This window comes from Thermobia domestica, chromosome 16 (genome assembly GCF_964235325.1).
Source record: "Thermobia domestica chromosome 16, izTheDome1.hap1.1, whole genome shotgun sequence".
NCBI lineage: Eukaryota > Metazoa > Arthropoda > Insecta > Zygentoma > Lepismatidae > Thermobia > Thermobia domestica.
This window is the reverse complement of record NC_137469.1, coordinates 101,553,725-101,566,972: the sequence shown is the minus strand read 5'-3', so window position 1 is coordinate 101,566,972 and position 13,248 is coordinate 101,553,725. Positions and strand designations below refer to the sequence as shown.

General features: G+C 35.4%; 1 protein-coding gene across 10 annotated transcripts in view; it reads left to right on the top strand.

The window, feature by feature from the left end:
- The window catches only part of Rfx (regulatory transcription factor Rfx), a 342,716-nt gene that overhangs the window by 270,998 nt on the left and 58,470 nt on the right, over positions 1-13,248 (top strand). For 9 of the 10 annotated variants that reach the window (XM_081742843.1, XM_081742844.1, XM_081742841.1 and 6 more), the window contains 2 exons: positions 7,964-8,081; positions 9,458-9,560. In XM_081742843.1, the coding sequence (XP_081598969.1) occupies positions 7,964-8,081; positions 9,458-9,560 (221 nt within the window). Of the gene's footprint in view, positions 1-81; positions 196-7,963; positions 8,082-9,457; positions 9,561-13,248 lie in introns of those variants that run through there. The other variant, XM_081742851.1, reaches the window with a different exon arrangement.

The window sequence follows — 13,248 nt, the reverse complement described above, 5'->3', positions numbered from 1 at the left end:
ATTCTCAACTCCCCAGTATATAGGTGGGTTGTTCTGGGCGCTACCAAGTCAGTATTGTTTTGAATCAAGACTTGTGAACACTGGATCCGTGGTCGTGGAGGAAAGTTCCATGGGGAAGGCTCTCCAGCTGCTTCCCTACGAGGCTCTCATGGAGTGCTATGGATAAAGACTGGTCCTACCATAAGTCCCAGCTCGGTAATTGAATTTTATTTTGTGTGTGTTTTATTATTACTTGTGTTCTCTACGTCTTTATGTTTGCACATAAAACTTTTTTTTCTTTTTTTTTTTTTAATGTTACATTGCCATCCGAAAATTATGCGTTGTAAGCAATTGCAGTTCACACCAAGTGAATCAATTACTGTCAAACGTAATGTGAGCCATTTAATCAGAATGAAACCTATCCACTTTTAACAATAACCGATTGAGTTCAGGTGCATTTGGGGACGGTGCCCCTTGGCATCAGTTGTTCCTTGGGTTGAAGAATCATGTTTTTTTTTTTTTTTTTTTGAATAAATTATATATACTAAAATACTAATAAAAAACGTGAAACTCGTAAGTCGGTGGACAATCTTCCCCCTCCCCTTGGCAAAATCTGAAATGTCGCTACTGATTCAGTTGATAAGTAAATTTATTTCATTAGGCCTTTATTCTCCGTTAACGTGAACCAAACACTTAATTCTGATTAAATTAACCTAACATTTATAACATCTAAATAAGTATTGTTATTTGTTACAACTGGAAACCACAATTTCCATTCATTTGCAGAAATTAATGTTAGTGCGAATGTTTATTTGGTTAATGTTTATGTAGTCCGCTATTCATAATTTGAAATGAAAATCGGGGCCGCAGTGGCTCAGTGGTAGAGCGTTCACCTCTGGTGTGTGTGGGGTCCTTGGTTCGATCCCAGCTCACCCCAAGTGAGCTTTGTGGTGGACGTACACCGTGTGCGTGGGTTTTCTTAAAGTTCTCCGTTTCCTCCAACTCTTCATTCCACCATTGCATTCATTTCTCATCATCACCTTCTCCTTTAGCCTAGCCGGCATAACCGTGGGACGTAAAATTACAGATTTCATTTCTTTTCGAAATGAAAATCGGAATTTCTTTAATCAAACACTAATGTAAAATTGATCACATTTATTTATTTATTTATTTATTTATTTATTTATGTACAGATATTTCGTATGCAGATCTTAGTCCATTTTATACAGAAACAGTACAACATAAAATCATATGGTAAAATATTGTACAAGGATGTCAACCTTAAATCACAAAGAACGTTATACAGTCGAAAGTCTAGGTGTGAAATACGCATAGTATGTGTAAATATAATAAAGGATACAATTTTGAGGAACTTATTGCTTATATAAGTAAACAAAGAGTAAAGTTAACTCTTAAGTACTAGTGCAAGATATTTTATTTATTGTTAGAGACAGATTCGAAACTTACACATTCAGTCATCTAAAGCCATAACTTAATTGAAGACAGTTGTGCCCAAACGTCACAAAATAGAAAATATTATTGCTTAGAAATACAACCCAGCATACAACGAAGTGAAGCTATGTATGAAAATTTAACTTAAGACATAAACGTATTTAAAAAATAAAATAAAACAGGTAAAACGATTGGAAGGTGGCACTTACATTGTTTTCTACAACGAGTTTTCAGTTTCAAATAAGAATGCATACTAATCGTCGTTATAGTGTGAAAAAGTAAATTATGTCCATAGTATCTTGTCACACTTTAAGAAGCTTTTACGTAGTGTGTTTTTTCGTCCTAACAACATGTATCGATTGTAGTATTTCTTTCCTTCCTCTTTTTTCCTTCCATCATTACTTTTATCACTTGTCTTAGAATGTGATAAGTTCCTGGTGGGTAAGCGGTTAGAGTACGCGACTTTTGCGTCTGAGACCCGGGTTCGATTCCGGGCGGAGCTTGTGTGGTTCTGATTCCACATTAAGCTGTAGGTCTCATATAGCCTTGCTGCTGAAAGGACAAAACATAAAAACAATCATTCCATCTTAGAACACGATTTTTACTCAAATAGTGTTCTGATCATTTTCTTTTCCTGTTAGTTATCTCCGATATTATTCTTTTCTATACTTTTCTATACTGTCTCTTCATTAGTTTGCTGTTCGATCTAGTTTTATTCACACCTACTTTTCGAAAGCCTCTAATCATATTTTGTCGCTTTTGTGTGATGTTCATGTTTCTGCCTTTTGTATCCATGTTTTACACGAAACATTTAATGAGTATTTACATTGTATAGAGCCCAGAAAGAGGGAGAAAAACTGTATGCACACTTCAACAAATACATTCTTGTACATTATATATATTATTGTATGAGAACCAAAGAAACGTAACTCCAAGAATGGAATTTTTGTTCGCTTGGATTGTGAACATAATTCTGAAACCATATATATATCGTATTCGGGTATACACCGATACTGATTGTTGTAGTGTACGGTTGAATAATTATTCGTCTCAGTTTTTAGGTCATTTAGCAATCAAGTTCTATAGTAGTGTGAGGTATATGTTAAAGAAAAAAGTTCCTTTAACATCATTCACATTTGTTTCTTTTTCGTAGATACATTTTGCAAGAAAGGAGTAGGGTGATTACCTTTCATTCATATTTAAAATATTTTTAAAGATTCTTGATTTATTTATTTATTTTTCCGGCTTAAATAATCGGAAAGGTTAAGGAAAATTAAGTTAGCGAATAATTTCCTTCTGTATTTGGTGTTCAGCTGCTATAGTACGTAAAAATGGTTCTTTTTCAAAATAGTTTTCAAATGAAATGTTTGGTTTTTAGGATTAATTTTTTGTTCCATTTTGTATAAGAAATCACCTTGTGCCTTTTTATGAAAGAGTTTACAAATTATGCTTTTCCATTTCTCTTAAGTTTTACGTCCCACGATTACGCCGTGCATGCTAAACGAGACGGTGATGAGAAATTAATAAAATGGTGGAATGACGAAAGTGGGAGGAAACGGAAGTACCTGCGCACATGGTGTTTGTTCAATACGAAGTCCACTTGGCGTGAGCTGGGCTCGGAGCAGGGGCTTCACGCATCAGAGATGAACGATCTACCACTGAGCCACCGCGATTCCTTTGCGGTTTGTAATAGTAAGGCAATGAATTCAGGGTGTCTATCGGTCACGAAAGTCATGAAATCAGAAAACGGTCATGAAAGTCAAGAAATTTAGCTTTTGGGTCACGATTTTTTTTTATCTGTACAAATATAAGCACAGACTGGAAAATTTTGTTCTATAAAATTTCAAAATTCACCACCAAAAATGTCTTTATGATAGGCTTTAGACGCTACTGATTCGCAAGCAAAATATTCTATCGCATGCATGAAAATTCGGCCTCATTTGCACCTGAATTCGCTCTTGAGAATGTTAGGAAATTTTATGGTTTGGTAAAGAAAAGGTCACGAAAAAGTCACGAAAGTTCATTGTGGAATTTTAGTAGACACCCTGTGAATAATAGTGGATGCTAGGTGGTAGAGAATTAATGTTGTTGGATTAACTGTGTATTTTATGTTAAATATATTGGAAGTGCGGTTGCTTATTACTAGGAAGCGAAGGTTTGCTTATTCTGTTTGAGGTTGCTTCCATGCTTGCTTTATAATTGGATGTATCGAATGGGCTGTATCGTTACATTAGCGTACGCAAGATAACAAAAGCTGGCTCTAGTCCTGCTTAGGACATGTATGTTTATTATCATAGCATCAAGTATGTGACATAAATCTCAAATAAATAATTCTAGAAGTTTAAAAGTAACGAAGAAAAATAGTAGAGTACCGAAAACTCGGCCTAATCTGAACCGAAGGGAGGACGAGTTTGTGAAAATGCCAGGTTATTGGGAATGGGTTAGAAAAATAATACATATAAGTGTTTCCTCAGAAAATACAGTACTGTACTTGTATGTATTGGTTGCTTGAGAATACAACAGAGAATAAACTGCCCAATTACCCGTAAACAAGAGAAAAGTACATAGTTTATGAAGTCATAGAGCAGCGTTTCTCAACCTTTTTCAACTTGCGGCACACTATGGGTGTAATATGAATTCTCGCGACACACTCATAGATTATCATTTGTAAATATAAAATACTTTTTTGTTTTTGATTACTGATCTTCTCACAGAGAAGAAACCCAATTACTGGTTTTCGACCGTGGTAAATCATTATGCTAATTTTTCATTATAATTTAAAAATAGAAAACAATTGCAATGCAATATTGGACTCAGGTTTTTATAATGTGTTTTCTTTTTCGAAAACTCAATCCAACCTTTCACTAGGAAAGAAGATCACTAAATAACGAACAAACAAATCTCTTTTACTTTTAAAACACAAATGTAGGTAATTTGTATGCATACATTGCTTTGTCGAAAGGATTTAATTATATTTTAAAATTTCAAGCTACGAAATAGTCTGCAACAATACAAGGTCTGTATGATAAGTAATGAGACTCGCCGCGCCGCGGCGCGCGTGTCGCTGGAGCGGGTTTGTCGGTGATGGAGGATGTAGGGGGGGTCCGAGCAAAGCAACGCACCGCGCGTCAGTTGGCTCCGAGCCTTAGTGGAGCGCGGACAAGCCTTGGACAAAGCCCTTGTGAACATTCTTGTCACGGCGGAAAATCAACAAACATGGAGGGTTCCATCGAACAGCGTTATGCGATCAAATTTTGCGTTCGCCTGGGGAAAACGGCTACTCAGACGCTTTCTCTCATCACGGAGGCCTACAAAGAGGAAGCCCTATCCAAAGCCCAGGTGTTTCGTTGGCACAGTGCGTTCCGGAACGGCCGGGAAAGCGTTGAGGATCTGGAGAGGGCTGGACGCCCGACAACAGTGACTACGGACGAAACTGTGGCAAAAGTGAGGGATCTCCTGAACTCAGACCGTCGATTATCGTTGAGATTGATTGCTGATGAACTCGATATGAACCACACAACAGTGCACAAGATTGTGACGGAACAATTGGGAATGAGAAAAATCTGTGCGAAACTGGTGCCGCGAGTGTTGACTGACAAACAAAAGCAACGACGTGTTGATTGTTGTCAGGAACTGTTGAACCTCATGAACAGTGACCCTAACTTTGAAGATGACGTCATAACAGGTGACGAGTCGTGGGTGTTCCAGTACGACCCTGAAACGAAACGTCAAAGCGCGGAGTGGCACACTCCTGCGTCCCCGCGCCCCAAGAAGGCCAGAATGTCGAAGTCAAAGGTGAAAACAATGTTGATTGTTTTTTTTGACAATGTGGGGGTGGTCCACAAGGAGTTTGTACCCCAAGGACAAGCCGTCAACGCCGCCTTCTACAAACAAGTCCTTGAGAGACTGCACAGGAGCGTCAAGCGGAAAAGACCGGCGATCGCTAGCCGGTGGAAGTTGCATCACGACAATGCCCCTGCCCACACCGCCTTCTTAGTGACCTCCTTTTTGACCCGGATTGGGGTGGAAGTCCTTCCACAACCACCCTACAGCCCAGATGTGAGCCCGGCCGACTTCTTCCTCTTCCCGAAGCTGAAGCCACGCTTGAAAGGAACCCGTTTTGCAGACGTCACAGCCATCCAAGCAGCCGTGACCACATTTCTAAAGGACATGCCGGCTGCTGACTTCCAGGGGGCGTTTGCAGCGTGGAAACATCGATTGCAGAAGTGCATCGACGCAAGAGGAGAGTACTTCGAAAGCTTTTAAGTCCCTGTACAGATCAGATCAATAAAACAATGTTTCCAGACCTGGTCTCATTACTTATCATACAAACCCTGTAAACAAGCATTAATGGTCATAAGAATGATAACAAATACTTTTTTCAACATTAAAAATATACAGAAAAGTATAAAAGGATACGAAATTTAAAATTGTAGATTCATAGTAGAGGTTCATAGTAATATGAAATACAAATATACATTTTTTCCTTATGTTTTGCAATTTGATTGCTATAGAATTAATAATTTTGTGTTGATTTCCTCGCGGCACACCAGAGCTACATTCACGGCACACCAGTGTGCCGCGGCACAGTGGTTGGGAAACGCTGTCATAGAGCCTTTACTATACATGAAAATGAAACTTAATAAATACTCACTTTACAGTAATTTACCTCTTAAGACACACTTAAGAAAAATACTTTATGAAGGCATAAAACAGTATATAATGAAAATTAACTAGCCGACTTTGCAAACACTATAGCTACTGCGGTTTTTTCCTCCCTTGTCAGGGTATGGCCGAGCTATCCGAACTGCCGGGTCATCGAGTTTTAGGAACTCTACTGTAATACCTTTATGAATATATATATATATATATATATATATATATATATATATATATATATATATATATATATATATATAGTGCAATTTATAAAGGCATTGTTTTCAGTAATATGTATATTGATTGAGTAAAACTAAGACATGGGGCTAAAGTTAAGAGCGTTAGGCGCTCTTCCTAAGGTATAGGTTTTTATGAATATTAGAGATCAAAAATAGAACGTCACTGAAACATTAAATCAAGCCCAAAGCTGTCAGTCATTGTCTCGTTTCTTCATTTTATCCTCTACACAAAAAAATCGTTTCAGTGCACTTTATAAAAGCCTTGTTTTAATTTTTTATTTATTATCTAGTCTTCGTTCCATACCCTGCATACAGTTCTTTTACTTCTTTCTTGAAAATAGCAGTGTGGAAGACCTTCGTTAAAGACAACCATATGTACAAAGTCTCGAACCAGCACTTATTACTTGTCCATGTGTTGAAGTAATGAATGATGTCTATGCATATACGCAATCGCAATATATTTATAATAACCTAATTACAGTAGCATGATAAGCTAGATAAGCGAATCTTATGTGAAAATACTGTATTGTCATCGATTTCAGTATCACTATTCTATCAGGCCTTATTTCCATTTTGTACTAAAACACAATAACACACTGAGCAAGGCTATGTGATAATATGTTTTAAAAAAATCACAAGATTGCGGTTTTTTTTAATACATATTATCACACAGCCTTGCTCAGTGTGTTGTTGTGTTTATATATCAGTACAATATTTCAGAACTCTAGTTAGTATGGAAGTGCATGACATTTTAAGTTGCAAACAAACTAACATTATGCTATAACAAACAAACAAACAGAAAAATAACCTAATAAAACCATTGTAATAATCCATGTCTAGATTATTGGCACTGATGATTTTTTTAATTATTATTATTATTCACTCAGTAAGGAAAGAAGGTACTCATCGTTCATTTATCCCCCGTAATATTTTACGTGTTCTTTTGGAGCAATTTTTCGGGTATGTTAACAAAAATACACAGATAGAAATAACTACAAGTGAAAGCAGTTATGATTTATTCGTGCTCTCCTGTGTACTTTCCTTAGTATACCGGAGAAGAGACTCGGAGAGAACTTGAAATAATATCGGGGAATTTGCACTGACGAAGGTGAACACAAATAAGTGCACGTAGGTTAGTGTCTGCAGTAGTGATCCCCTCCCGAAATTGGAAATAATATTGAAGTTATTGTGCTGGCCATTGGTGATAGTAGCTTGGTTGTAGAGCATTAACTTATTAAGTGAGAGTTTTAGATTTGATATATATATATATATATATATATATATATATATATAATATGCGTGTATATGTTGTCGAGAAAAGAAGTCAGAAATAGGCTTTTTTTAAAACTTGAGCCCTGACAATCACTTGGGGCTGACGGTATCTTTGTGGTAAAGCAATCACCTGTGGTGCGATCGATCCCTGGGAAGTTCCATGCCAAGGAGTTTGTGGTGGACAGCATCGTATCCGTGGTTTGTCTCGTTTCCTGTCACATTTTCATTTCACAATCATTCAATTTAATTAGTTCCTTAGTCTATGAGATAATCGTAAAACAAAGATTTCTTTTATTGAAAATATGATTCTGTTACTCATTAGTCACAGTAAGACGAACTAATAACTATAATTTCTTATTCAGTTTCAGAGGCAGAAGCCGTGGGGTCCGATGCAGTGTCCCAGGGAGTTCACTCTACGTACGTTCAATATGTAGAGGGCTCCGCTGATCCTGCTATATATGCAGCCACAAATGGACAGATGTAACTATTAAACTTATATACTTTCCTTTAGTCTCATATGTATGAAAAGAACACAGATAGATATCTGTAATGTAGAAAATTAGTTTGCAGGTATCATGTTTGTTTTAATATACTAAAGAAATGTTTTTGTTTTAAGGCATATTTTGGTATAACGGCAATGAGATGTTTTAATTAGAGCTTCGTTTTGAGCATACTAAAATTTAGTAAAAATTAAAATTCTCATGTCGTTATGTTGTTAGCAACCAGCTTCTGCGAATTTCCATTTTGCATTTATAGTTTGGGATGAAATTATCAAAGAATGTAATTATTGGAATTTCAATTTATTCTCTCCTTAACTTCGTAGCGTAAGTAATTATTGTTCGTGGTTAGTTCATTACTACAATTTGTGTTAACAACTTTTTGTTATTATTGAGGGCGGTAGAAAAAGGAACTCGTGGGAAAAGAAGCGATTATTAAAATTTAAAATTTCAAGTCTTTTAAACGGTAGAATATCGTCAGAATTATGCAATAATAATAATACTATGTTTTCAGTACTTGTTGAAACGCACTTCTAAAACCATTATGACATTAAAAAAAAAAAAAAAAGGATTTGTATTCATTGGCTATTTGAATAATAACAAGATAAAAATAATTATAAAAGTTGTGCAGCGAAAAGTCATAAACCATAAAAGACTCACCATTTGTGCTCAGTTAGAATCACCAAATCGTTGTATTGACTTACTTATTTAACAACAAAGTGACTACCCCTATCAAATGAACTTGGTATTTCTCCAAATGAGTTTGTAAACTTTGATAATGCTAACAGTTGTAGCCAGTTATACTTGTGAGAATAAATGTTAATAGTAATTGAACGAGAATTTCAAGTACTGGTATTTGTTGTACTTACACCACGAACATTACGGAAAACAGAATTGTGCCACCCACAGGTTTTAACTCCACCTTCTCTTGAGTAAGATACCGTATTGTGCAAAATAAATAAACGTTTACAATATTAAGATATGTATGCAAATACCTGAAATAGTATGAATTTGAAAGCTTGAATCACCTTTCCTCTCCCCACTCTTGATGAAAGTGTGCGTATGCCACTGGTGTCACCCCACTTAGAACCTGTGGTTACATCCCTATGTTTACAAGGTTCTCATTTGATGATTGATTGAAATTTGCTTCAATTGCTTTTTTTATTTTATTATTTTTGTAATTAAATCTTTTAATAAAATCGTGGTTTATATTGTGGAACAGTATTCGACTTGGAAAGTATAACATTGATCATAAATTCGCGTCCTTTATTTCATTTGTTTCTAGTCTTGTACGTAAATATTATTGTTATGATTTGTTCAGCATCCATTCTATAAAGTAAAACTTCTTGTTTATTTCAGGGCGTACCCAGTATACACTGTGGGTGAAACTGCCACAATGTATACACCTGCATCAGGGCAGTATTATAACACAGGAAATACTACTGCTGTTACATATAGTCAGGTAAGTAATGATTGTTTTTGTTCTGTTTGGAAGACTCTTATACCATTAACATTTGTAAGATAATAAATTGCTGTACTATATTGCTAGAGCTTATACAGTATGATACATATGGAATCTAACATAAGCATGTCTTTTCCATTGCATTGTTGGTCTGTAAAAGGGTAAACAAATGCTTGCAACTAATTATTATGTCAAATGATATGTTTTGTAGTAGTTTTCACTAACAATGGGGCATCTGTAGCTTGTTACAATGATTTCAGATTAGTTGTCGTCATTGACCATGTCCTTGCTGGATGTCAGGTAGTGAATCAGCGAAGATATATGAATATATGCTAGTATTTATCTACATTTGGTGTTGTTGTTGTGTTTAAACTATATACTACAAATATGTTGTAATAAGGAGAATTTTAAGTTGTTTTTTTTTTCTTCAGTGTTTTTATCGAGGGCTCAATCCAGTTAGATTGTATGTACTTTTCAACTGGATAATGCGTGGTCAGCACATCATTTCTAGTTTTCTTGATCAGCAATACTTACTTACTTCAAAATACCTCATGACGTTGAACTTTCCCTCACGTCAATGGCGCTCATGTCACGCTTGGATATATTCTAATTGCTCTTCTTATACTAACTTAAAGAACGGTGAATCCAATATAATTATTTTTAAACATATTTGTCCAGGAGATCACGAGGAAAATGACCTGAGAATTGGGATATGTGAACTATTACTTATGCTAGTGGTAAAAGTGCCCACACTTCGATAAATTTCTAACTGTACATTTTGTACTAATTTGACGACGCTGAATCCAATGGGAAACATATCCGTCCGTATGGATCACGAGAAAAATATCCAAACTTTGAGGTCATTTTTCTTGCGATCTCATTGATGGATGCGTTTTAAAATAGATCATTGGATTAGCGTCCTCACATGAGTCATAAAAGGTTCAATTAGAAAATTTATCCAAATTCGGGCACTTTTAACTAGTTCTTTTATGATCTATGTTTATATAGTGTATAGTGGATGTCAAGATACCTTAAATATGTCATTCAATACTATTTTACTAAAACATAGTACAAACACTACTAATGTCGCTTCGGCATACCGTTCACTACTTGTCTAAAGAAAATACAGTCATGTAATTGCCCTTGCAGATTTCTTAATGGTTTGGTTTCAGCAATTGTTTGTTAGCTCTCCTTCTTAAGCAAAATTATTTTAATCTCATCTCAATATTATTATACGAGGGTCATTGCAAAAGTCATGGCAACTATTTTTTTCTCAAAAATGGTAACGAATAAAAAAATTCTGAAATACGCAAATGGAAGGTTAGTTCATATGTAGACATTACATGGAGGGAGATGGATAAACACACACACCACCATAAATTACAACACGAGAAAAAAGACGAAAAAAATCTGACCTCATACCAAAACTAAAAGAGCCATTGCGCGGAACACGCTTTCGAACAGGTAACGACTGCCACAGCAGTCACGCGAGAGATCCGAAGATTCGCTCAAGGTGAGGCCATGGGAAAGCCTATTCGGCGTCTTCCATAGCGTTGGCAGTGTGTGATGGATTCTATGGGAGACTACTTCGAGGGACTCAGATACGTGTTTCTGCCCTGCACCGTTGAAAATGACAATAAAACATGTTTAAAATGACAAAATTTTGTTTGTCTTTATTGTCGTGCTATATTTTTATGGTGACCTTCCATTTGCTTACTTCAGAATTTTTTATTCGTTACCATTTTCAAAAAAAAAAAAAAAAAAAAAGTTGCCGTGACTTATGCAGTGACCATCGTATTTTCCTGCCCAGTACGAAGATCAACCAAAATTTGTGTTAAAAGCATTTCTGCGTTCCTTTATTCATGATCTTTGTGATATTCCCAGATCATATTATTAGCTAAATGTGAACACATAAATAACTATAAATAGTGTATTTATTGAAATATCTTTGAAACCATCTAAGATTAGATCTCATTAGTTTAATGGTTCTTGACTTCTAAATCTAACATCATGAAGAGAGAAAAAACAAAAGTATTTTTTTTTTTTTTTAACTTTGGTTAATTTTCGTGTTAAATAGTAAGTAAATCGACTTTACGAGCTTAATAATGTTTATATTAGCTATATCAGGGGTAAAAGTGAGGGGGACGCCGTCCTCCCACCTCGTAAAAATATGTAAGGCGTCTCCCAGTTTCTAAAAAATTACAATGGAAGAAACATAAGCAGGGGGAACGGCGTGACGGCATCCCGCTACCTACCGTCCCCCTATCTTTTCAGTTCCACTTTTACCCCTGAGCTATATTTTACATAAAGTTTTCCTCCCCTCTTTTTCTTTCACTTATGTATCCTACCCAGATTATGGAAAGATAATTACATGATGTTAAAAGACACTTAAGAATCTAATAATAATGAAATGAAAGTAATGAAGTCAATTTCAAACGGACATCAGATTGAATTGAACTCTTGAGAATTGGAACTCAGTTTCAGTTTATACGAAGTATTTATTTATTTCGTTTCGTTTGTTAATGAAGTTTCAGGTACAGCTGAAAGATCCTATTACACTGAAACATTTACAGCGTAAACAATAAGGAGTTAAGAAATTGAAAGGAAGTTGCCAGACCATATATATATATTACTATACTGTTGTGCTTGAAAAACTGTTTTCTCCGAAAAAGATTTTTTTTTTTTTAAAAAAAAAGGATAGTTCTTTGGACACGAACACGGGATTATCATTTGCAAAGTTCAAACGCTAAATATTTAACGTTCGTTTACTCTGTTAGTTAATTTAATTACGATAATTTGGCGTTTCCTTCAGGAGTTCCTTATATCCATATCCTACCCCCGAAATTAATTCGATAGCTTTGCTATTGTTTGTGAATGAATTGTGAAAAAGTGCAAACTAAGTTTGTTTCCACTTCTTCACTTTCTTTTTTAAAGATATTAAGAAAATGGTAATGTAATTAATCTGTTTAATTTTGAAGTAAGAACAAAATACTACTGAATAAACAAGTCATATTTTGAAGATAGGTTTCATTCTAGTTCAGTTCGTCATCTAAGTCTGTGGACGTCATAATTGACAATAAATAAAAATTCCCGTACGTGAAAACATCCAAAACAGCATATAATCAGAGAACTATTTCAGCACGCCCCTCGCCTGTTCTCTTCGCATCTAAAGAAAAACTTGCTGCTACATAAAAGACGTCATGTAGGTCATTTTGAAGCATAAAAGTGATGGGATAAATTTGAAATCCGGTAGTAAGACTTTCTTCTCTTCCTAATTTATGGGTAACAAAAAAATCTCTACTATGTACTTTAACTTCATAAACACTCAAGTGACGATCTTGAATTGCAAACCGCAAAACTGATGTAATATACTGACAGAAAATGTTTAACTTGAAACATTAATCACATTCAAGAAGTACTTGCTGTATAATACGTGAATAGAAACTGTTGACGAGCTTGATACTGTTCCGTAGTTCAACATCTCCTTGAAATTGTACCCACATTTTACGTCTTTTGGATGTTCCAAAAATTGAGAATTTTTGTTTGTTGTTAAATATGCATACCTTAGTATCGACTAGTAATAAGACGTCATAACTGATTTGAAGACGTATTCTTTGCCAATTGGGAAATATACCTACAACACAAAACTATTTCACTAAATGGTATTTTCTAAATAATTATGCTGAGA